General features: G+C 58.2%; 2 protein-coding genes across 2 annotated transcripts; one reads left to right on the forward strand and one right to left on the reverse strand.

Moving 5' to 3' along the window:
- Positions 1 to 1,114: 1,114 nt before the first annotated feature.
- RAB5IF (RAB5 interacting factor) lies at positions 1,115 to 8,460 on the reverse strand. Its single transcript, XM_075166223.1, has 4 exons — positions 8,283 to 8,460; positions 5,715 to 5,818; positions 3,542 to 3,671; positions 1,115 to 2,880 (listed from the first exon to the last, which is right to left on the reverse strand). The coding sequence occupies exons 1-4, from the start codon at positions 8,409 to 8,411 to the stop codon at positions 2,839 to 2,841; spliced, it is 405 nt and encodes a 134-aa protein (XP_075022324.1). The 5' UTR covers positions 8,412 to 8,460; the 3' UTR covers positions 1,115 to 2,838.
- A 4,549-nt stretch (positions 8,461 to 13,009) lies between these two features.
- MYL9 (myosin light chain 9) lies at positions 13,010 to 22,242 on the forward strand. Its single transcript, XM_075166226.1, has 5 exons — positions 13,010 to 13,087; positions 14,075 to 14,148; positions 19,856 to 20,059; positions 21,148 to 21,309; positions 21,532 to 22,242. Exons 3-5 carry the CDS (start codon positions 19,876 to 19,878, stop codon positions 21,702 to 21,704), a joined length of 519 nt encoding a protein of 172 aa, XP_075022327.1. The 5' UTR covers positions 13,010 to 13,087; positions 14,075 to 14,148; positions 19,856 to 19,875; the 3' UTR covers positions 21,705 to 22,242.
- The last annotated feature ends 2,636 nt before the right edge of the window (positions 22,243 to 24,878 follow it).

Consider the following 24,878-nt stretch of genomic DNA (forward strand, 5'->3'; position numbering starts at 1 on the left):
GGAAAGACCTTTTTCTCCCTGAGTTGCTGCTCCATGGTAGCACAGACCCCCACCTGCCATTGGTTTAGTACCCTGCTCTTCAAGGAAAGGAGAGTGCAGAGCAAGCATACTCATTGTGCCAATACCAAAACTGCTGAGGACAGAGGTGCTGCCCAAGCCCCTCTTCTCCCCACTGCGGTCTCTACTCCTGTCAGCTGCTGCTCTTCTGTCCTCCTAGCACTCAACTTCTGCTAGATGCTCTCTGCTAGACCATCCCTGTGTCAATCTCTCAAGTCTCTGCAAAACCCCGTTGTTTTTACAGTGCTCATCATTGTAAATGCTCAGGTCCATTCTACAGGCTGCCACATCCCCTTGAGCTTCTTAAAATTAACCTCGTTTCTTTGGGGGCAGATGCCATAGCTTTAGTTCTCTTGGTGATCAGCACTGCGGATACCTACTTCTAGCCACTGAGGCACCCGTTAAAACAGAAACCTTAAGAGATTAAAACCTTGCAGCTGAGCAACTGCAATCACTAACTTATTTACCGGGAGCCTTGAGAAGATCCAGAGACCAATGTCTCTTCTGCATGGTCATGATTTCCTCAACAGAGGATCCTCCTCAATTCAGGTTCTGCCTCAGCTTCCAGCTGCTAGAACTGCAGAGAACTGCAAAGACCAAGAAACTCAGCTGGTGGGACTGCAGGCAAGCAAGGAATAAAGCAAAGGGGCAGGTAGGCAACAATCCAGCTCTGCACTCTCTCACTGCACATTTTACAGCAGTGCCTGGAAGTCCTGCTCTGGACCAGACTTGGGCACTCTCCAACGCAGCAGTGGCTCTGCCACGATTGCATGTCATGGGGCGGGGACAGCTGCTGAAGGAGCAGAACAGCTTACATAGAGGCAACACTTGGCTTAACCCGCTTAATCACCCATTAAAGCATGGATCTAAGCATTAGCTACTACAAATGCTTCTGGCCCCTTCAGAAAGTGCAGGACTCAAGCCTGCAGCACAAGAGACCCGAGAATCCCAAAGAGCTGCTGGCTTAGATATTTACCAAAAATCAAATTCTTACAGGAATCCCACACGCCCACCATTTTACAAAACTTCAAAGACCAGAGGATACAGAAGCTGCACAGTGGATTATCCAGGTGACATTTATTAGAGCATTTCAAGTATACAATGATTTTACTGATGGCTGTGAGCAGCTAAGATGCAAACAAATGCCAGCAGGAAAGGGTGACCTAGAACTACCAGGCTATGCAATTCTTGTGGGAAATCAATGCTTTCAGCTGAAAGAAGAGGAAAAGAAAGTATCAGACTAAAAGACTAAACAAATTTGGGGATGGGGAGGAGAAAATATAGAAGTGTTTATTTGAGATCACTTACTTAAATTGGCAACTCACAAGCAGCAGAAGCTGTCTGCTATTGCATTCATCCCTTGGCATCCCAAGGACCTAAAATAGCCAGGTGTGTTTTTTCCACCAAGAACAGACAGCATTTTCCCTGGTAAGAATGGAGGCCTGCACCTCCATTCTGGTGGGCAATTCTGGAGCCCTAGCTCAGCACTTAGAGATTTAGATCCCTGGCTTTGCATACTCACATGTGAGAACCAGGCTGCTGGACTTTGATCAGCAAGGAAGCAATGCAGACTTTCAGTAAGAGCACACTAAAACTATCCACTCCTCACTATAAGGCAGCTTTAGGTCAGGACTCTTTTTGGGTGCCTGAGCTGTTGTTTAAAAAAGCAAGGGCCACATGGCAACATGACTACAAGGTCCTCTGACAATAACAAGGACCGTGCGTGTTTCCCAAGAACTATTTCTGAAAGACATGTTCTTAAAAATATCTTAAAGCAGAGACTCCCCTATAGATGCACAAAAAGGGCATGACTAGGGAGGAACTGAGCTATGAAGTAATCAACTCATAAAATGCACCTCACAAACCAGAGGCTATGTACTCTGCCTGATTTGCAAGTTAGTAATTCTGCGTTTAAGATAATAGCTGCCTCAATTGTGTCTTAGACTCCTGCATTTATTAACAAGGAGCAATTGAATTCAAGAGCTTAAAAAAAAAAAAGAATTTAAATGCTTAACATTTAAAAGGGTATCTCCAGAATGACTGTCCTTCAAGACTCCTAAGCTCTGAGGTATGCGATGACAACTTAGTAGTCAGGCTAGCAGAATGCAGTGGAGTTTCTAAGCCTCCTGAATACATCTTCGTTAACCAAATGAATCCACAATTCTTTCTAGCAAAATAGCTTAAAAATTTGTCTTCGGCAAAGACCATTTAAAAATTCTGGTCGACAAGTGATTTGTAAGTAAAACAAAAAATATTAGAAATGGTAACCACACGGTCTGTTTAATCAAATCAGATCCGATTACTACAAAAACATGCTAAGGACAGCCACTCAACTCATATGGATGCTGCAGTGCCTTCCTCCCATGTAGCCCACAACTGCTTTTTAAAAACTGTTTGTCTAAAGGACAACAATGGAAGACAAGTAGGATTTAATAACAGATTTCAAACAGAAGGGCATACATACATTAAATTAACAGATTCAACCTTCAGCACACAGGATTTTGATACAGTCACAGAAAGTTCCAAATTTGAACAGTCTTGAACCACTTCCAAAAATTCCGATGGCTTTTCAATAGTTCCAACAATTAATGGGTATATAAAACGGAGACGGACTTCTCCAGCAGAAGAGTTGGGGCTCTTCCAGGCTAATCAGACCACTGGTACAGAAGTGAGTTGATTTGACTTCCCCCACCTTCCCACCAGTCCACTAAAGACTATAATTTATTGAAACCTTCTTGATTTACTGACGACTGATTTAACAGGCAAAAGCTGTAGACTGTGTCAATCATAGTGGATGGCAGTATAGAAGATTATCCAAACAACCTGTGGAGAGGAAAGGAAGTGAAGGTTATTTTGATGCCTCTGGAGAGGGTTCAGACACAGAAAACAAGCTTCATGCCTTGCTCGCAATAGAGGACTGGGGACTGAATTCCAGCTTTGAGATCGTCTCGGAGAGATGTTAGGATCACCATGCGCCACAAACGGTGGCATTCAACTTGCTTGCCTTCTGGGGTGACTAGCCTCTCCACATTAAAATCCCACCACAGTCCCTCTAGTGATTTAGAAACAGCACCAAATCAAGTGCTGAGCGTATTCAGAGACTTGGGGAAGGGCAGTAAGGGAAACACAAAGACACCCAAAACACCAGTTTAGGTGTAACTAGCTCTAGATGAAACTCCACCGGGATATCTGGGACAGAGGACAGGAGGACATAAAAGTTAAGTGGTAGATGCAGAAGTATAGCTGCCTGTTCCTACATCCTTTCCTAAGAGAAATCCCAGGCATTAATACTGTATTTCATAGCCAGTAGCCATCAGATTTTGGGATTTTCTTTCCCAATCAACTCCACTTATTAGATGATGTTAACACAGATGTAACTCTTCTATCAGCGCACCACCTCACCTGTTTTTCTTCCAGGTCTTTTCCCTCAGAAAGTGTACCGACACAATTCACTAATCAACTTAAAGAAAGCAAGAGGCATTACCAGAAACAGTGCAAAAGATGTCATGAATCCTTCCTTTGTTAGCTCCCACGTCCCGCCATACTCCTCCTCATCTATCTGCTGGAAGCTACTGAAGTAGAGGTACAGAACACCAGCATTGATCAGGCAGAATCTGGAAGGAAGAGATTAGGAACCATCATTTCGGTGATACAGGGTGCAGGTATCCAACGCGCCATACAGCGACGTAGCAGTGAAACGCCTTCCATCCGCAGCAGAGAGGAAGCAGAGAGGAACGCTGTTCCTGCGATGCTTCCCAAGCAGCTCAGTCACTTCCTCAAAAGAGCACCTCCAGGTCAGCTTGCCACAGCATGCTAGGTTTGGATGAAGTTCACCTCACGAGGCACAACCTATTCCTAGTAAGGCTCAATAGACAGCAGTCAACACCTGGAAGTATCAGCAGATCTGCAAACCCTGCAAGTTCTCCTGTCCTGCAGATCAGCAGCAGTCCTGCTCCCACACAGAATCCAATTTCCTTGTGTGTGCTACTTGATTTTGAAGCTGCTAAGAGGGAAGACTGTAAGACTCTATGCTCAGTGTTAGATCCCTGTTAACGTCCCATGACCAAACGCAGTGACTCATCTTAGAGATGAGAGCCAGAGAAGACTCCATAGCGTCCTCAGAGCCATAGCACTGGGGTTCGACTTGAGACAACTCTTGGCACTCTCGAGTCTGTGCCAACAGTTACGCTGCAACAGAGAGAAAAAACGTGACCTCCTGCCACATTGTCCTTAGACACGTTTGGCTTTACACCACCCCAACTTAGGGCTGGGGCAACCTGGGAAGTGACAGGTACATTTCCTGGAAAGAAGGCTGTGTAGGAAGGGCAATATGGGAAGACATACACCCAAGTTCAGTGACTGGCAGCAAGCTGTGAGCAGCTGTGCGACTGCATACCACAGAGAAACCACACGCACAGTTCTAGAAGCTTTTAGTTTTTCCACTGAACACCAAATCACTTCTATTTCTTATTAACGTTTAGCACAGGAATTGGCTTAGGTGCCTGAAGGTACCTTGTGAATTAATGGGTGACTAAGTAAGAACAATGCTTCTCAGCTACTCCACATCTGTTACTGGGAGCACTTCAGATTTAACTGTTTGCATGTAGCTATCAAGTTCCTGTTGGAGCATCACTGCTTTACAGCCCCTTTTCCCTAAATTTCACACTTTCTTTTTCCCCTTGGAGACACTTGCTGCTACTCCCTCCACCTTCTTGCCACAGCCAGGACACTCAGGAGGAGTGACAGGATGACAAGTCAATTTTGCCTAAGAAAAGCTGTGAGGTTGTGAGCTTGACTAGGAGACCTTGACTAGGCAGAGACATTTGCAAACGGAGGCTCCCCAGAGCAGACACAGCATCTTCCCACACCCGGAGTTCAGAGAGCAAGGCTGTGTTTCCCATCTCTGGAGTCCCTCCAGAGGCTTTCAGGCACGTGCCAGGGCCAAACATTTTCATTTCATAACTCAGAGCGCTCACTGCAGCCTTCGGACACCTGCTGGGAGGTGACCTGAATCCCATGTCTTGGTGGGGATCCGACACGTACGTACCCTTCTAGGCACTCCCTTCCCCCCGCACCATGGCTGAAAGAACAACTCCAGCAAGCTGCAGGAGCACTGCCAATGGCGCCGCTTCGCCTGCTTGTTACCTACGGTCTTTGGTGTCTTGAAGAAACCTTTTCTTTTCCAAAGAGAAGCTGCCCCTCTTGTCTACTAACAGAACCTCCTCTCTGAGGAGGGCTCCTGACTCAAAGAGAAGGACTACCACGTCTTCCCCTCCATAGGCCTTCCTTCTTAGGTGGCCACACTAGACACCATACTCACAGCCCCTATTCACACATGCAGGAACAGACCACTTTGTGAGTCAGTTGAACCTCTCGTTCCCTTCTTCTACCCCTGCCCCCTTTAATAATAATAAAACAATAAAATAAATAATAATTTTAAAAAGCATTAATCAGGCTGAGGAGAGAGAAAGAAGCTGATGAAGACATGTTATGATTTGTATGAATTTCATGACAGTCTGGAATGCAACGCTGGCTTTAAGACGCATGGCAGACAGAGACTGCGTTTGGCCAGCCCATTGTTTATAGCACAACTTTAAACCACACACCAAGTCCAAATGTGGGAAAGTACATGAGACAGAAAAGGAAATAAACCTTACACTGCTATTCCCACGAATCCCTTCAGTGGAACTACTCCCCAGATGATTCCCAAAATAACTGCAATGATCTGCCGGAACCAGTAGATCACATCTAAAAACTCGTCCTGAGGAGATAAAGCACAAGAAAGATTTTGGCATTTACTAAGTTTCCTTTTTTTAAAGCATCATACAATTAACAGGTGCAAATGTAACACACTTAGTTTTCCATTCAAAGTATAAGATATTGTACTCAGAGCAGATGAAAGCAGCTTATGGCATCATGCACCCTGGACTTCTCTGCTTCCCAATTAAATACACGGCTTTGTCCTCCAATGGGCTACCTGCAGAGGCGAACACGTATCTAATCCCCTTGTTTACTAAAGATTCGAGTCTACAAAAAATCACTGGAATAAAAGTTTAAAGAACCGTTTATGCTTTAAGACTGTTATAGCCACTCTCAGTGCCCCAGGCCCTTCCCTACCCAGAAACAAGTCCTACCAGTAGCCAGTACTCACACCAGCTCCAAACTGCAAACCATCTCACACACACTACAAGTGCATCTGCATTCTTTCAGAGCAGCCACGAAGTGGTCATTCCTGATTGTCCATAAGGCCGATACAACTGTAAGTATTGCAGCTGGACAATGCTGACTCACGCTTTAAATAAAATTCACTTCTGCTCACATCTCTCTTTCTAGCCTCCCCAAGGATGGGATTGCCCTGGCATACCCCCAAACACCAACGGCCTTCGTGATTTTACTGTAGGATGTGCAAAGTTGTTTGGCTCACTAGTAGAAGACTAGAATCCATGTCAGATACGGTCGTTTCTCTCAGTCACTACATTTCTCAGTCATTTTAGCCTTCAGTTCACATCCTGTTGCATCCTGTTGCCTGTCATTGCTGCCCTCGCTGACTCCGAAATTCCTGCCCAATTTGTCAGAGGGGGATGAGGTCGAGTACAGGAGAGCCCCACCAGTTCTGTGAGCAACAGCAACTGATAAGAAAAAAGCGACACAGATTCATGTCTGTCCCCCAAGGAAAAGCAGGGCAGAGTCTGCACCTTCTCCAAGCTGAAAGGCAAAGCCAGCAAACTGGGGAGCAGACGTCCCGCTCCATCCATGCGGCCTCGTGCCCAGGCCGTGCTACAGATACGGCAGGATCTGGGACGCCACAGGAGCTCAGAGCACCTTGTGGGTGTGCTGCTGGGGGCAGCAGCAGGAAGAGGCACTGATCAGGAGCACTGCAGCACACGGGAGACATGCACAGGTAAAAAGGCTTCACTAGCGCTAAAAACAGTGGGAAGTCTGTAGCTGACATGTTTTTACTTACGTTTGCAAGGTTTGCTGACAAACACGAGCAAAACATGCAAGTTGAGCACGCAAGCGAAATTTTGTAGAAACCAAATCTCTTTTTGCACATGAGATGGCGAGGCTACGAACAGCCGAGCAGACCGCAGATGGCTAAACAACCATGATGTGACCCCGCTGTGAGAACGTACCCGCACCGTGAGACTGTAACGAGAAACCCTCACAAGCCATTCTTGCTGCTACTCTTTCCCTTCAGACCTGACAGGTCAGCTGGATTTGCAAATATATTTTTCCCCCAACTTCTAAAAGCAGATTATATTTCTAGTTTTCTTTCAATTACAGAAAGTAAGTTTTTATTTAATCCTAGAAGAGTTTAATCCAAAAGCCAAGTTTAACTGAGGTATCATAATATAAATGCAGCTTGTGTTTTCTTTGGCTCCACGCCCAAGCAGCAGAGAACTACAGTCGGCTACGGTACAGCAGACGTGCCACATCTGCCTGCAGCAGGTACTGGCAGGGCAAGTCCTCTGGGTAGGGAGGGACACAAAACCATTGCGCACCGGTTCTCCAGGGTGGAACTCACAGCTGGGTTTGAACAGGAGCGCGGCGTTTACCCGGGACGTCTGCCGGCGACCCCCCAGCCTCACCCGCGGAGCTGCGAGCCACAGGGCGCTGCCGAGCCGGCAGCTCAGCGACGCGCGGCTGGCACAGCCCGCCCCGGCGAAGGAACCGGTCCCCCGGTGCGCGGGAGGGCGGAGGAGCGCGCAGGGGCCGCACACGGCGAGGCCCCCGCGCTGCCTGCGAGGTGTTCAAACTCCGCAGGCGCCTGCCCGGCACCGGCGGGGCGGCTCTCCCGGCGCCTCCCGAGGTCCGCCGGGGGCTGCCGCAGCTCCGCGCGCACCCGAGGGGACGCGAGCCGCCGTGCCGGGCGCTGCCGTGCCTGCCGCGGCCTGAGCCTGCCCTCCAACGCGCCCCCTCCGCCCCCCTCCCCGCAGGAGCTCCGGCTCTGTCCCGCGCTGCCGGGCCCCGCCCGCGGCGGGAGGCCGCTCCTGCCCGCTTGCCAGCGGAGCAGCCCCCGCCGCAGGGCCGGGGAGGAGCCGGTGAGGGCCGGGGCCGGGCGGGCAGGTCGCGGCCGCTCCGCCGGGGCAGCGGCACCGGCGACCGGCCCCGGTACCGCCAGGCGAGAGCAGCCCCCCCCGCCCCACCGACCCGCAGGCGGGGGGGGGGCTGACGGCGGAGACGCACCCGGACCCGCACCTCCCGGGAGACCCCCGCGGCCCCACCTTGTCGTGCCAGGCGGAGTCGCTGCGCAGCGCCTTGCCCCACACCGAGCCGCGCCCGGCCGCGCCGCCGTTGGCCACCGCGTGCTGCTGCGCGTGCGGCGGCTCCTCCCTGCGCCGCGCGCCGCTCATCCTCCTTCCTTCCTTCCCTCCCGCCCCGGCCCCGCCGCCGGCCCGGAAGCGGCCGCCGCGTACCGTCACCCGCCCGCGCCCCCGCTCCGCCAATCGCGGCGGCGGCTCGTGTCACACGTGACAAAGGCGAGCGCCGCTCCCCCTACGGCAGGGGAGAGGGGCCAGGCTGAAGCGCGGCGCTCGGGGGGCGGGGCTGGGGCGCGGCGGGCGGAGCCTGGGCTCGGCGAGGGAGGGGAGGGGCCCTACCTCAGCCCGCCGCGGCCCCGCCTCTCCCGCCGCCTGCGGCCCGCTCTGCTCGCGGGGGGGTCCGCGGCCGAGGGGGGACCCCCGGTGTGCGGGGCGGCCCCTCGGGCGGGCTCCCCCCGCCCGGCCGCCGGCAGCGCCGGGCCGGGGCCTGGCCGGCCGCCGGGCCCGGGCGGAGGTGGTGCGTGGCCCAGCCGGGGCCGGGCCCGGCGCGGGGGCAGCGCCTTGGCTGGCAGCGGCCGTGAGGTGACAGAGGCCCGTGTCGGTGGCGGGCGGCCTCGGGCACCCTGCCTGCAGGCGCCGGGGACGGGGAAGGCCGGCAGGGCCGCTCCTCGGCGGAAGGGCGGGACAGCAGCCCCGCGTCGCCGCTGCGCGTCGGGTGGGAGAGGGGCCAGCCCTTCGCTGGGCCGCGGAACAACCGCCACGCGGGGGCGCGGGGATGCCCGCGGGCAGCGGCCCTCCCGGCCGGCGGGGGGTGCGCGCTCCATCGTGCTGCGCGGTCTGCTCGAAATCCGCAGCCGCGCTTTTGAGACTGCCCGCGGTTCCTTCCCGGGGCCGGGCTGCGGGGCTGGCGGCGTTTGGAGCAGGGTAGCCTTTAAAATAAAACACGGTTGTGCAGAGCGCTGCAGCTTCTTGTCGCTGTTTATTCGAGCAGACGTTACAGCAGCCAAACGCCGTCTGCAGAAATTATGCTTGGAAGTGTATGCAAATAAAATAATCACGTGGAGTCCTAAAGATTTGACTATTTTTTAATATTTTTGCCTTGCAAAAGCAATGGTGTTCAACTTAAAACGGTTGCACTCCTCATGAAAAAACATGGGAATTGCTTCTGCAGCGTGGGGTGGGCAGGGCCTGTGGCTGGATGGGCTCACTATCATCCTCTTCAGCGTGTGCGTATGTGGGCAGGTGGGCAGAGGAGGGCCTGGGTTTGTGACATAAATGATCGAATGTCCTGTGTCTGCGTGGGTGTGGGTCCAGATACCTCCTGGTGGGCGGCGTCACCAGCAGCGCTGGGGCCACTCAGGGCATTGCTGGAAGACCGTGATCCTGCAATGGACCTTGCTGGTGGTGGCGAGATCCGACTCCTGCAGAGACACCTCGTACGGAGCTGTTCCTTCCCACTTGCCTGTGCACATCCCTGCTGGCGCTGACACGGGGCGAGGTTCGCTGTTCCGTTTCCCCACTAACAAGCCCCAGGCCCAAGGTCCTGCATTTCTTTCGGTTGCACTAACTAGCAAAGGCGTGAGGTGCTGAGCACCTCAGGAGCCTGACTGCTCTCTGCTTGCAGCGCTAGATACTTCAGTAGCAGCCACCTTGCTGCTGATTTCAGCAGGACCTGGGAACCCTCGGGTAGTCTGGACCTACCTGAGCTGTGTGTGGTTATCACAGAGGGGAGCAGGCAGATGAGTCCTTGTCCCAGACCTCCGATCACTTCCAGCCAAGGCCATATAATTTAAATACAGACTACGCAAGATACTTTTGGACTTCAAAAGTATCTTGCCCTGCTCCAGCGATCCTGCTCCTTTCCTCCAGGCCCCTGAGCACGTGTGAACCCCTTGGGCATTTGCCAGAAGCCAAAGGCTGGTCCAAGTCAACGGACCCATGTTGCTTTAGCAGGAAGGGTACACACAGCGGGGGATCATCGCTGTATCTCCGGCAGGACCTTTGCCTTTGACACTCCCACCATGACAGGGCCCTTCCCTGAGGGGCCAGGTCTCACGTGCCCCGGCTCCAGCCCCGCTCCTGGGGCACTCCTCAGGTGCTTGGGCATGGCGGCCCCCCTTCTGCTCCGCGCCCTCCACTCTGTGATGGACACGGTCACTGAGCGCAGGGGGAGGCGAGAGCTGCGGGACCCCAGGGCTGATCTCTTCCAGAACTTCAGGCTGTCTCCTAGGCACGTGAGGAGTCTCACTGTCCCCAGCGCCGTGCTCCTGCCCCAGGCCACTTTGCAGGGGTGGAAGCGCTTGCACGGTGATGAGACACCTGGATCAGGGAACCGATCTAAAATATTCATGCTAAAAAAAAAAGACTAGCTTGTTTTACTCCATCTCCATTGCCTGATCCACTGCCCAGAGAGAAAAGCAAATTAAATTGGGCCTTGAAAGAACAAGGAGGAGGCAGGAGAGGTGCCAGACGATGTCACAGGGGTACAACAGGCCCCGGTAAGGGATGTGTGTTGGCAGGCACATGGAGTGTAGTAGGGGAGAAGGATTACATGGGGAGCCCTGGGCACAGGCAGGGGAAGGTGGGAAGGGCTGGATGGGACTCCAGGGAGAGCCCGAGGGGCTGCGCGAGGTGGCCCAGCAGCAGCCCCTTACGTGCACGCAGCTTCAGAGGCTGCAAAGTATGCGAGGAGCTGCCACGTCCATATTGCCCCTCTTCACCAGTTCCCCCCCACCCGCCCAGTGGCGAGGAACCGGGGCTTGGTGAGGGACAGCAACCACCCCAGAGGGGCTGGAGGGAGGTCCTGCCTCCTGCCGGGCTCCCGGGGACCACCTGGCCAGAGCTGAGGCCGGGCCTTTCCTCCAGCACAGAAAAACCTGGGACCAGCCATGGGGTGGCAGCCCGGGCTGTTGGACTTCTGGGATTTGTTCCTTTTTTCTTTCTTTTTTCTCTTTCCTTATATTTTTATTGAAGAGGCAAACCTGCTTGGGACCCCCTGGCCAGATCACGGGCATGGCAAAGGCTCTGCACTCTCCCTGGCTCGCCTCTCCCTGGCACGGCACTCGGCAGCGTTTCCAACCCCTTCTCCGCATTTGGCCAGCTCCTGATTCTTCCCCCAGCACAGCCTGTCCTTTGGAGGGGACGCACGGCACCTGCCTCCAGCGAAGGCCGAATGACCTCCGTGGCTCCCCCGCTCCCTGGAGGAGGCAATCCCCTGGCAGATTTCGTCCAAGCAGCACGGGGGCATGGTTAGGATGTTCCCAAGTCTGGCAGGCTGTTGGCAGAGCAGGTCACTGGTCTGAGCCAGCAGGAACAAAATCCCTGCCCTGGGCAGGGTCTGGCCAGGCTGCCGGAGGGCATGGCCATTGCTTGTGTGTCAGAGATGAAACAGGGTGCTGGCTTTTTAACTCCTGTTTGCATGGATGCCCCACAGGAGAATGGCAGCTGAAGATTAATTTGTGTCACTGCTCATTTCTGCTCTTCACCTGTGTTGCTGCAAGTGCAGCCTGTGTGCTCCACGCTGTCCCCGCCGCACGGCTCTGCCACGCTGGGGAGTGCCTGGGGGCAATGGCAGGATATGGTCCTCATCATCCAGCTCCCACCTCTCCGTGGGCAGTGCCCGGGCAGAGCAGCCCTGCTCCGGCTGCCTGCTCCAGGGTTGGGTGAATCCCTCTCAGAAATGCTCCTGGTGTCCCCCTCTCCCACTTGCCTGCTCCTCTGCAGGCTGAATTCTGGCCCCAGTGTCGTGAGGTCCTGCAAACCAAAGATAAATCCCCCCTGGTATGATGCCGGGGGGCATAACCCTCCCGAGGGGGAGCCCACAGGACCAGGAGCTCCTCTTGGTGACTGCAGGACTGGGATGCGGCGCAGGGTTGCTGATGGGAACGAAACGTGAGCAAGACCTGCTGCCCTGGAGAGGTGTCCCAGGACTGGTGCCTGTCCTGCCTCGGGTGAAGGGTAGGAGCTCCCCAACCCTGCACCTCTGGGCTCCAGACCCCAGCTTGGGAACGGGGCAGGTCCCCAGCTGTTCTCCATGCCAGGTCACTTTTTAGAGGACCTTCGAGGGGCTATTTAACCGGTTCCCTCTGGGGACTCGCAGCCCCAGAGGCAGGGCTCAGCGCTGACTGGCTGGTCCTTCTGGCCACCGTTCCCTTTGCAGGGTGGTCCCACTGGGCCATTAACAGAGGCTTTCAGCCAGCCTCGGCGCAGCCTTCGGATGCCCTCAAGGCCTCTCCTTGTAACCCAAATGGGCCGCTGGTCCACAGGCAGCCCCATGCCTGCTGGAGGGACCTGCCCCGGCCGCGCTGCCGCTGCTGGAGCTGCTCCAGGAAGCCCGGTGTGAACCACCCCCCGTGGGCCCCTGGCTGGTGTCATCCGTGGGTGCCCACGGCTCCGCAGAGCACGGCGTCCCCCTCCGTCACCAGGCTGGGAGGCGCAGGGACGCCCGCGGGGACGCCGGGACGCGCCGGTTCCCAGCCCCCCGGGCACCGCCCCGAGCTGCGCATCTCCCCGCGGGAAAGCGGACACGCGTGGGCCGCTCCAGCCGCCCTTTCGTCTATACAAGGCCGGCAGCGCCGTCCCGCCGCCCCGGCCCCGCGGCCCCGGCCCCGCCGCATTCTTCTGCCTTGTATGGGCCGAGCCGGGACGGGCGGGACGGGGCGGGCGGCACCGCCCCGGGCCCCCGCTGCCCGCCCGCCCTGGGGCCGCGCCGCGGGCCGGGCCCCGGCAGAGCAGCGCCGGCCGCCCCGCAGCTCCCCGCTCCGGTCCAGGTGAGGCGGCTCCGCCGACGGCCGGCCCCGCCGCTCCCCGCTCCGCCGGACGGGTCGGGAGCCGAGCGGCCACGGGGAGCGGACGGGACGGGAGGGAGCGGGGCAGCCCCGGCGGGGCGGGAGGGAGCGGGCGGGATGGAGCCGGGGCAACCCCGGTGGGGTGGGATGGAGCCGGGGCTGCCCCGACGGGGCGGGCTGGAGCCGGGCAGCTCGGAGGGGAAGCGGCAGGAGGGGAGGGGGCGGTTGCCCCGGGGGGGGCGGGAGGGAGCAGCCCCGGCCTCCCCACCACTGCTGCGGTGCTGGAGCTGGTGCTGGGGTCAGCCCTGGGGAGAGGGGGACACGGCGGTAAGAGAGGCCCCGGTGCGTCCCTCTGCCCGGGCAGGTGGGGAGAGCCTCTCTCCGGGGCCCGGCAGGGATGTCCCAGCTAGGGGAGGCGAGGATCGGCCTTGAGCAAAGCTCTCGGTAACTGCAATGACTTGGAGCTGTGCTGCAAGAGCAGGTCCTGCCGCCCGCGGCTTCACCCGCCTCCTGGTTTGTGAGAGCTGTTCCTGTCTGGAACATCTGCTTTTCCCCCAAGTCTTTTTGCTGACGGCCAGAGCCAAGATCCAGATGCACGCGTGATGCTCCAGAGATCTCCCCAGTGACCTGTGAGCAACTTCAGGCAGTAAACTGTTGTAAGGCAGAAAAGCTTTATTTAGCTCATTTCCCTCAGTCTTAAACACAGGGGAACATTGTGTTTTGTTTAGCCTTGCCCATGAAAACTTGAGGTTCTCTTGGCTTCCCTCCCTGTGTGCCCTTTCCGTACAAAATGTTACGACTGTGATAAAAGCCAGAGAGGCTCTAAAACATGGATATGTAGGAGAAGGCGGCGGCCGAAGCAGCATTCTTTGGAGCGGAACATCCCCGAGTGTCAACAACCACCGCCGCTGACCAAAGATGGTTGGGTTTCTTTAGTCGCTTGAATTTTTTTCCTCTCGTCACTGACAGGCTCTGTGCGGCTGTAGGAGGAGTTTGTGGTCACCTCCCCCTCTGAGGCGCTGCAGCCAGATTCCCCTGCTGAGGTGAGCCCCTTAATTCTCCTGGGAAAATACCAAACCCAGTCCAGGGCATGTCATGCTGGTGACCCGAGGCCATAAAGACCTTCTGCCCCATGGTCCTGTTTCCCAGCCTCCCTGGGCATCAGAAGGGTGCTGGGTGCTGGGTCTTTTGCGTGGTGATGGTGTCTGTGCATGGTCTTCTCATGGGGTCACCCCAGAAGTTGTGCTTTGGAAGGGTTTGCGTGTGCCACATGGGCACGGTGAGGTCCTTGTCCCCTAAACTTGGTGGGAAGGAGCTAGCCCAGAAACCATCTGCTGAACTTACAGCCGAGCCCCACAGCTGCGTGTGGGCCTGGCCGGGTCCCTGGTGTGCGGCGGGAGTGAGGGAGGGCTGGGATGAACTCTCCCTCCCGGGGGTCGCTGCACACTTACCTTTGGCTCCCTGACGCTGCCCTGCTCCTTCCCGTCCGCACATGAAACCTACTCGCCAGCTTCAGTGCTGGTGCTGTGGCTGGTCTGGGGACACAGCCCGGGGCTCGGGTTCTGCTTTCCCCTCGCCTCCAAACTCCCTTTCCCCCATCTCTAATAAGGCCAAAAAAGGAGCAGAAGAGCAGCCCGCCTCTGTTCCTGCAGTGCCGAGCGGGACGGGGCGCGCCTCCCGCAGCTCCCGGTGCCTCTGGCCAGCAGCGCGGCTCCCCCGCACCGGCACCCCTCGGCAGCGGGGACGGAGCTGAGCAATGCCACATCCTGAGCAGGGCTGTGCTGGAGGAAAGGGACAGTTTAACAACAAATTAGGCAGGGAAGATGAGCTGCTCCCTGCTCACTCCTCCAGCGTATGACGACCTGGTCCGGGTGTCCCGCTGGCTCCGGAGGCGGAGTGTCCGCTCCTGGGCAGTCCTGGTGCTGGGAGAGGTGCCTGGCAGACGGCAAAGCTTCATGGGTGGAAGGATGCCCTGGCTGCAGCGCTGCCCTGCAGCCTCCTGTGCCAGTGTGGGATGCTGCAAGGCATCACCCACGCTGGCCCTCGTGCTGGACTACACCCCCTGCGGTGCTGGACTGCGTCGAGGTGGGGCTGGCTATGCATTGTGGAGGGCCAGTGCTTGCCCGTTAGTAAATGCAGCTGTGTTATGGCTCGCTGGTACTAGCAACTAATTTTGGGAAGAGCCATCGGGCGGAGATTTAACCACAGCCCCTCCAAGGGGCCATCGCTCACCCTGCAGGGGTGTCCTCTGGGCCAGCCCGGGCTGTTTGCATCGCTCTTTCCCTACCTGACCCAGAGGCACATCACGCATCTCTCTGCCGGGATCTCGTGGCGGAGAGGGGCTCGCTGCGAGCAGGAGATGATGTCCCTCTCCGGCTGTGCTGGAGGCTGCAGGGCAGCCCCACGCGGTGCCAGAGCCTCGTCAGCACTTTTAGAGGCGGCTCCTGCAGTTGCACGGCCAGCTTTGGAGGAGCCACGCTTGGGAAACCCTGAGCAGCATATCCCGGGTGATCTGAGTACATGGGAACACCCGGGGCCCAGGGACTGCTGCCCCGCAAGGGGAGCTGCCCCGTCCCCTCCCCACCCAGGCCCCCTCCTTCGTGCCAGCCAGGCTGCCACAAGCCCGCTCAGCCCGCGGGCCCAGCAGCACCTCCCCGCTGTTTTCTTTCTCAGCTGGGATAGCGAGCTGGAGCAGCACAGGAGACGATGCGGGGTAGGGAAGGGGGGAAGCGGGCAGGAGGGAGGAGGACGGGGCCGGGACGGGGCCCACTGCGATGTCCCTTCAGCTTATCCCACCCTCCCCAGCAGTCGGGAAGCAGCAGGATGGAGTTGCTCGTTTGGTTTTTACCAAGGAGGAAACACATGGACGTTTATTTTTCTGATAACTGTGGGTCTTTGCTCTTTCTCTTTGAAACTAAACTATTTTCTTTACTAACTTATGAACTTTTTAAGCCAGCCCTGTGGCCCCTTGGGTCTGACTCTCAGGTGGGGAAGGCACAAGCCCGGCGGTGCAGGAGGCGGCGAGATTGTCTTGGCAGGAGCGGTGGCAGAAGGACGAGGGAATGAGGGCAGCTGGTGACGGGGCGAGTGTGGTGATCGGATCGGCGCATGGCTTTCGTGCCAGGCTGGCTGGGGTCTCACCCCAGCGCTAACCTCCCCGGCTCTGCTGCCTGAGATCAGCAGCTCCTGGGTTGGGGCTTTCAGCAGGGGGTGGCAGGAGCACAACCAGTCTCCGTGGGTTTCCTTCTTGCCGAGGAGAAGCCGGAGGTTTGGTGGCTGTACCAACTGGCTCAGCCGAGTCCACCCCAGCGTGCAGGGCATCGTGGCCGGGCATCCCCTGAAACGGTCTGGGCATCGGGTTTTTGGGAATCCCAGAAAGCATGGGATCGAAGACCAGGGGAGCGCGGCCATCCCTGTCGAATCAGGGCTCGCTGCAAATCACTTCTGTCTCATGCAAGAGGCACCTTTCCCCACACTGACCCAAAAAAGTCTCTTCCCGAGTCCCAGCCAGCCCAAGGAGGTCTGCTAACAGCAGAAATAGAACGATTAGGAGATGACCAGGCCGAGCTGGACTTCGGGACCAAGCATCTTTCCAGAGCGTATTTTGGATCAAACAGCAAAACCATGTGCTGTCAAAATCGCGCTTAATCCCCCTAACGAGAACCATCTCTCTGGAGAGGGTGCCAAGCTGCGCTTCTGCTGCTGGTCACAGCCGGGGCAGGGTAAATATTTGGATAATATTAACTCATGTGGTGAGAGCAAAACTCCTGCTTATTTCTCTAGTCTTCTGCTAATAATTCTGCTAATAATTTGGCATGTTTCGAAAGCTGAGCCCGGTGCCGTGGGCCAGCGGCAGAGCTTGTATTGCTGGCTCTGGCCTGCCACAGCGAAGTTGCGGTGTTCAGCTGAGCTTCCCCACGCCGCTGCCTGGGGGATGGTTACGGGCCGGCAGCGCACGCTGGCGTCTGGCAGGACACGCGGAAAGAGCCTGTCCCGTTGCAAAGGGCTTTATGGTGCAGCAGTGCTGGAGGAAACAGTGGGCAAGAGACAGGCTGCGGGGGTGAGATCTCCTGCCCGCCCAGCCGTGGGCATGGCTGGGCTCTCCAGTCCTGCTGCTCTCCTCAGCTGGCTGGTGACAAACATCTCTTTCCTGGTGGGCACTGAGAAAGGACTGAGCGTTTGGGGGCTGGCAGGGTGATTCGATGACTGCTGTAGGGCGCTGGGTGCCGGCCAGGGCAGCTCGGGGCAGCGCGAGGGAGGGGCTGAGTTTTCATCCCAGTGCCTGCAGCCGCTGGGGCTCACAGGGGACGAGGGGGGGGACTGTCTCACAGGGGACATGGAGCGTGTCCCCTGCAGATGAAGGGCCCAGCGTGGGCTCGGCGGGTGCTGCCAGGCTCTCTGGCATGGGGCGCTGCTCCTGCAGTGGGATGGGAGCGGGTGTCAGGGTCGGGGGAGAGTCCCCAGCCCCCTCGAGCTTGGCTGGGCACCGCGGTGCCGGGCAGCCCTGCCAGCACTGATACCGTAGCTGGGATTTGGCACTTACCATGGCCCCTGGGACGTCTTTCCAGTGCAGCCCAGCTAGGGGAGCCTGGGGACCGCATCAGGGTGGGGACCAGGCTGGTGGCTGCTGCAGCCCACACCTCTGCGGCCCCTTGAGAAAGGGATAGCAGGAGGGGAGAGAAAGAGCTGGAAAGCAGGTACAGTCTGGGGCGGGCTGGCAGGAGCTGTGCGGGTCCAGGAGAAGGCTGTTTGCTCTGCCCTAGTCCGTGCCAGCACTGGGGTCCTGCTGGGAGGGATGCTCCCCAAGACCCTGCGGTCCCCCTGGGTGCGTCAGCATCAAGGACCCAGCTGGGAAGCAGATCCTGGAGCAGAACCCCCAGGGGGGCCAGACCAGCCGGGCACGGTTGCTGGCACGCAGCTCGCTGGTATTGTTGCTTTGTACTGCATCATGCAGCATGATGTGGCTCCTTAACTGCTCCGTGTCCCCTGCCAGAGAAGGCAGGAACCCAGGCGGCCGTGCTGCCCACCATTGGCACGGGGCACACAGCAGAATTCCCCCATGGAATTCATTCATAATCCTTTAATTTAACATTGCCCCTCCAGCTGTACCCCATGCCAGATACTGACCCAGATAGGGAAACTGAGGCATGGGGCTGCGTGTGGGGGAGAAACGGCTGCGGTAGAAACATGAGGGCTCTGGGCTCTGAACAGCGTGTCCCCCTTGGGCTGAGCTCGCCCCAGACTTTCTCGCAGGGCCGTGCTGAGCTGGCAGCCGACACCGTCCCTCTGCCAGGCTGGTCTTTGCTGGCGTCTTGCTGAGTTACACTTGGCAGGATTCGACTGGGAGAGGTCTGAGCACCCTCCTCTCAGGGAACACCGGTGGTCGCTGGGGGTGCCGAGCACCCCATATGGGTCCCGTTTGAGTCCCCAGCAGCCAGGGCGCAGGGTGTCTTAAATACTGACTGCATCCCTCAGCCTGGCAGCGTGGGGGGATGTCACCACACCCTGCTCGGAGGCTGTGAAGGGGCTTGGCTACAATCTCGGGGTGGGAATGGGCTCTCTGCTCCAGTCCAGCTCTGCTGGGCACGCGCCAGCACGGGCTGGGGGCAGGACCCCCCTTTGAAAGACCAGGTTCTTTCTGCTGCCGTGGTCCTGCCTCGGTGGTGTTTGGGGTCTGCATCGTCCCTTTGCTATTCCCCATGGGACACGCGTTGCCTCATCCGTGTCCCCAAAGGTCTGTCCATCCCACTGCTGCCCCCCTCTTTGCCCCTTCGGGCTGTTCCCTTCTCCTGGCATTCATTACCTGTAACAACAGCAGCAGTCCTCAGCGCCCCGCCATCCCAGCGTTGCTTGGCCGCTCTCCCCCTGCCCCGCAGGGGCTCTGCAGCCCCCCAGAGGTCCGCTAGGCCTCTCTCCCCTTCACTTCGGGGCCCTTCCCGTGGGCTCCCCGGGCAGAGCGTGGGGTGCACCCGAGCACCGCGGCAGGGAGGGAGGCGGCGAGCGGCCTTTGGCCGGGCCGGGCCCGGCGGTGGCGGGAGGTGGGATGGATGGAGCGCGGGATGGAGGGGGAAGGGAGGCGGTGGTATGTGAGGAATGTGCCCGCAGCAGATAACCCCTTCCCGCTGGGTGCTGGGTGCTGCGCGAGCCCTCCCGGGGACGTGGCTGGGGGCTGCTTTTGTGCAGCAAAAGGGAGGATGCCAGGGAGACAGGGAGGATGCCTCCCATTGCCCCGGGAGCTGGGCTGGGGGGGGCTGGGGAGAGCCCTGCCAGAGGAGGAGGGGAGGCGGGGGGGGCATGGCTAAGCTCTGCCCAAAATGCAGAGGCACCCGTCCCCATGGCCCCCCTGGGACTAACAGCAGTGGGGGGATGCTGGGTGCTGGGCTTGGCATCTTCCACCGTGCCTGGGGTGCAAAGGGGACAGGCGGCAAGCAGGTTTGGGAGGTTGGGGCCGAGGGGGCAGGCAGGGAGCCCTGCCCACAGCCCGTGGGGACAGCCCTGGGGAAGGGCTGCCGGTGAGCGCTGCCTGCTCTGTGACTTCCCAGGGGACTCATTAGAGCCTGAGTCTCGCCTGTCCCCATGTCCAACACTGCGCCCCCCTTATCTCACTGTTGCCAAACTGTGTGACAGCCAGGGAAACTGAGGCACGGGACTGGAGGTGCCAGGAGCTGTGTGTCCCTGCCTCTGCTCCGGCCCCCTGGGCTCTGCCTGTCCCCAGTCCTCCTGACGCTCCTGCCTGCTGCCCTGCCCTAGGTACCAGCCCAGCCGCCAAGATGTCCAGCAAACGTGCCAAAGCCAAGACCACCAAGAAGCGCCCCCAGCGCGCCACCTCCAACGTCTTCGCCATGTTTGACCAGTCACAGATCCAGGAGTTCAAGGAAGCCTTCAACATGATCGACCAGAACCGTGACGGCTTCATTGACAAGGAGGATCTACACGACATGCTGGCTTCCCTCGGTGAGGAGATCCTTCCCTCGAGCCTCCATGTGTCGCTCAGCCCCTCTGTGGGGGAGAGCTGCTGGGTGACCCAGAGCCTCATGCCCAGCGTTGCAGACCGGCTTTGGTGGGATGCCATTGAGGCACAGCCCTCCTGCTTTGGGCCAGCCCGATGCTGGCTGCAAAATCTGGGGAGGGATTTCTCTGCTGGCAGCAGCTTACTGTAGAAGGTGCATTTGTGGAGGCACCCAAGGGCAGCAGCTTGGTGTGTTGCTCTTACAGGCATGCTCACTAGAAGGGAAGAGACCCTTGGGGTTGGAGAAGCTCTGCCTAGGGGCAACCACCAGCCGCAGCCATTGAGCGTTTGAGTAGCCTCACCCCAGAATATCACCTGGGGTTGTCCCCTGCGGGACAAAGCCCTCCCGTTGCTCTCAGCCTGGGTGACAGAAGAGGCCGGTCCATGCACCGGCATGATACCTCAGCCGGTTGAGACTTGCAGGTCTGGCTGCGCTCCCCACCCGGAGCCCATTCTCCTCCGCTGCAAGCCACGGCTCCCACCTCCCGCTCCCTGCGGTACCTCCACCGCGCTTTGGGAGGTCTGTCAATGATTGACCTGGCAGCCAAACCTGTTCTGGAGGTCCTGCCTGGCCGAGGGAGGGACCTCCCTCCTCCCCGTGAGCCGTAGCTCTGGAAGCAGAGAGGGGCCGGGCGCTGGGGGCACGCGGACCTCAGCAGAGGAGGTTAAACCATCCCTGGTGCGTCCCTGGTAGGAGCAGTGCTAGGGACATCAGCAGCACGAGGCTCGTGTGGGGACATTGCTGCCCCTCTCCTCGGGTGGTGTGGGAGTCAGCTGCCAGGGGAACGGGGAAAAGCCGTGGGTTTAGTTCCTGGTAACCCCCAGATGAATTCCTGCATCTCCCTCGAGGCTGAGCCTGGCAGAGCTTGGTTCCAGGTGGCCTCTGGCACGGATTAAAGCATGGGGAGAGATGCCCAGGGGGGAGCGCCGGGCGCTGCGGAAACCCCCTTCCCTTGTTCGTGGCCTGGCCTTGGGGACGGGTGCTGTGGGGGGACGAGGGCCCTGCACCCACACCCCTGCCTGTGTCCGGCAGGGAAGAACCCCACCGACGAGTACCTGGAGGGCATGATGAGCGAGGCGCCGGGGCCCATCAACTTCACCATGTTCCTCACCATGTTTGGGGAGAAGCTGAACGGCACCGACCCGGAGGACGTCATCCGCAACGCCTTCGCCTGCTTCGACGAGGAGGCGGCAGGTACGGGCTCGGCCTGCACAGCCCCCTGCCGCCTGCCTGGGCGCTTTGCCCCCCGGGCATGAGCCAGGACGAGGGCTGGGGCCAAATCCTTGGGGACAGTCCCCAAGCAGCTCCAGAGTGGGAGAGCTGGGCAGCGGTGTCTTCGGGGGCGGCGAGGAAGGTCCTGCCGCTCAGCCCTCCCACAGTGCCCCCTGCTAATGCCACCCTCTGCCGTCCCTGCAGGCTTCATTCACGAGGACCACCTGCGTGAGCTGCTGACCACCATGGGAGACAGGTTCACCGACGAGGAGGTGGATGAGATGTACCGGGAGGCGCCCATCGACAAGAAGGGCAACTTCAACTACGTGGAGTTCACCCGCATCCTGAAGCACGGCGCCAAGGACAAGGACGATTAGAGCCCGGGGCCGCTCACCCCTCTGCCTCCTCCTGCGCACGCCCCCCGCCCCTCGGCTCCCCTTGCTGCCCCACAGCAGGCTCCCCCCATGGGAAACACCTCCCAGGACCAGCACCCCGCATCAGGTCACGCTTGGAGGGGAAGCGCTCCCCTCTCTGTGCGCTGTGTGCCCACCCATCAGCCCCAGACCTCCCCCACCATCACCTCTCCCACCCACAGGCTGCCTCTCCCATCCACTGGGACCCCCAGCCTGGCTGTGACCCCCCCCAAGCAGCCGCTGGTCCCTGGGGCTGGGGTGAGCGTCCCAGGGGAGCACTGGCCTGCGGGGATTTTGGCTGGCTCGAGCCCAAGCGATCCCCATCTCGGGGCCGTAGCACAGAGAGAAAGCATCTCTCCCCTCTCCTCCCGCACTCCCTTCCTTCATGAAAGAAAACTCACTTTGGTTCCTCCTTCCTGGCTCTTTTATGGCTTTAGAGCCTGTGATCTGAGGGATTTGGGAAGCCGAAGCAGCATATAAAACCTGATGGGTGTGATACGGAGATGTGCTGTGTGTGGCTCCCTCGTGGACTGGCGCCGTGCTGTGCCGCGCCGTGCCGTACTGTGCCGTGCCGCCCGCCTGCCTGGCAGGTTTGGGCACCGCATCTCCCCACCTCGCTGCTGTTGCCAGCCGGGCAGCCTGTTTTCGAAGCCAAATCGCTCCCAACCCATGTAAAATCAGCCTGAGCATCATTTTCTGCCGTTGCTGGTGGGATGAGGGTCACTGTGCTCAGCTCCCGCGTCGGGGCAGGCAGGCGGGTGGGCTGAGATACACTTGGCAAGGTGCTGCCCGCAATCCCCCCACCAGCTGGTTCGCGGTCCCAGGGGCTCGGCCACCCTTTTGCATCACCCTAAGGAGGCAGGGGTGGGTGTAAGAGACAAGAAGGGTAAGAAAGGGGGAGGGGGGGTTGTCCCCTTGGTTTGGTTATTTATCACCACCCTGACAAGGGTGCGGGAGCACCGGGGGCTCCCGCCTTGCAAAGCTACTCTCTTAGGTGCTGCTTGAAGTCAGCCCATCTCCCTGCCCTGGAAGGATGAGTTCCCTGCATTTCTTTATTTTAAATGGGGGGAAATGTGACAACAAACCCACAGAACCTGGCAAGGGCACAGTGCGTGCTGGCGATGCTCCCAGCGCACTGGGAAAGCTCGGACAGGATCTGTGGGAGCTCCGTGGGTGCGTGCTGCCGGGATCACAGGGATCAGCAGCCCCGTCCGTGCTCAGAGACCTGCCAGGCCCCAGGCGATGGTCTCACCTGCGAGAAGACCCACGGTTGAAAAGCTTCTCCTTGGTTCTTGGTGCTTCTATTTCCCAGGCACCATCAACACAAGGAAAGATGAACTAAATTACCAGGGACACAGAGATGTGAAAGGCTGAACATGTGCTCTCCTGGGGGCTCCTCAGGGTCGTGGCTGGTGCTCTGCAGCAACAGCCCCAAACCAGCCCACCCCCAGGCTTGTAGACGCCAAGCTCCTTCCCTCATTCCCTGCTGTACCAGGGAAAAACCTACAGTTCTCCCACTTCCAGAGCAAAGTCGCAGGCCTGAAGGCTGCTGGACTTTTAAAAAGCCCCCTTCACTGGGACGCAGACCAAAGTGAACGTCATGGGCTGATGCTGGAGATAAACCAAGTGGTGTGGGAAAGGGCCCCCAGCTTCCACAAGGTCTCTGCCATGCTGCAGGCAAACTGTCTTCTGGAGGCACTGCATCCAGGAGTGATGTTCAGCCCCACTGACCCAAAGGATCACTTCTGTGACCAGCCCAGGTTCCCCCGGCGCTGGGAGTGGGGTGGACTTGGTGGCTGGCCACCACCAGCTGCGGGCACTGCTGGCCCCCAGCAGAGAGCTGCCGGGGGCTCCGGCGCGGGGCTTTCAGAAGCGCTGTCTCAAGCAGCTACTAAAGCTGCTGCGTCTGAGCTGCCCCCTTCACCGGCACGGCCATGGTTGCACTGCAGGGCTCTCAGGAGAGGGCATCCGTCAACCCTGATGCCAGCAGAGGAACTTTATTGGTGGACACTGGGGTACATATGGGAAGAGTAAATATGGCCCTTGCAAAAGGGAGTCCTGCCTCCCCCACCTCCTGGAGCTCTTTGCAGGTAGATCAAGAAGTTTGGGTCACAAAGATGGGGCTGTCTTGCAGGACTTCAGAGGCTGAGTGAAAAGCACTGAAATGCAGGTGCAGTCATAGGTGGGTTGATGGAAAAACCCTCACTTCACGGGTGAGACAACCAGCTCCAAGTGCCCCGAGACAGCCCCAAGGAAAGGTCAGAGCTCAGCGGCTGTCAAAATCAAGAAAAAAAGGAGAAAGAAAATCACATGCTAGGAATTACTAGGAAAAGAAAGGAGATTAAAAGAGAGACCACTGTTTGGTCATTGCCTAGGTCCTTTTATCGCCCACACCTTGAACACAAAAAAGAGATATAGCCAAAATGGAAGTGTCCTGAGAAGGGCAACTGGGAGGTGTGGCAGCACGGACCAGCCTCCACCCGAGGCAGTTCTCCTGTGCTGTCACCTGTGTGTTCCCCAAAACCACTTCATCTACTTTGGTCAACCACTCATCCAAAAAGGGAGAAAGAAATATCAGCACCCCCCAAACTATTTGGGCTCATGTGAACCTCGTGAAGTTCAACCCGGCCAAGTGCAGGGTCCTGCACCTGGGTTGGGACAATCCCCAGTATCAGGGGGATGGATGGGTCGAGAGCAGCCCTGCGGAGAAGGACTTGGGGACACTGGTGGGTGACAAAGTGGATGTGAGCCGGCAATGCGCGCTCGCAGCCCAGAAAGCCAGCCGTATTCTGGGCAGCGTCGCAGGCAGCGTGGCCAGCGTGGCCAGCATGGCCAGCAGGTCGACCTGATCTGACTCAGTCATTTCAAAGGTATTAAATAGCACCAAAATAAAACTAGGCATTTAATTTCAGAAGTGTTTGCTTGGGGCAAAGCAAAGTTAAGGGGGAGCACCAAGTTAAGAAAATAACCACCCTTTTGGGTCAATCTAAAAGAGCTGCTCACAGTGAAAAAGTGTTTCCTGATGTTCAGAGGGACCCTCCTGTGTGCCAGTTTGTGCCCACGGCCTCTGGCCCTGAGCTGGGCACCGCTGAGCAGAGCCTGGCTCCGTCCTCTCTGCACCCTCCCCCCAGGTCTTTA

Source organism: Calonectris borealis, chromosome 17 (assembly GCF_964195595.1).
Source record: "Calonectris borealis chromosome 17, bCalBor7.hap1.2, whole genome shotgun sequence".
Taxonomy (NCBI): Eukaryota; Metazoa; Chordata; class Aves; order Procellariiformes; family Procellariidae; genus Calonectris; species Calonectris borealis.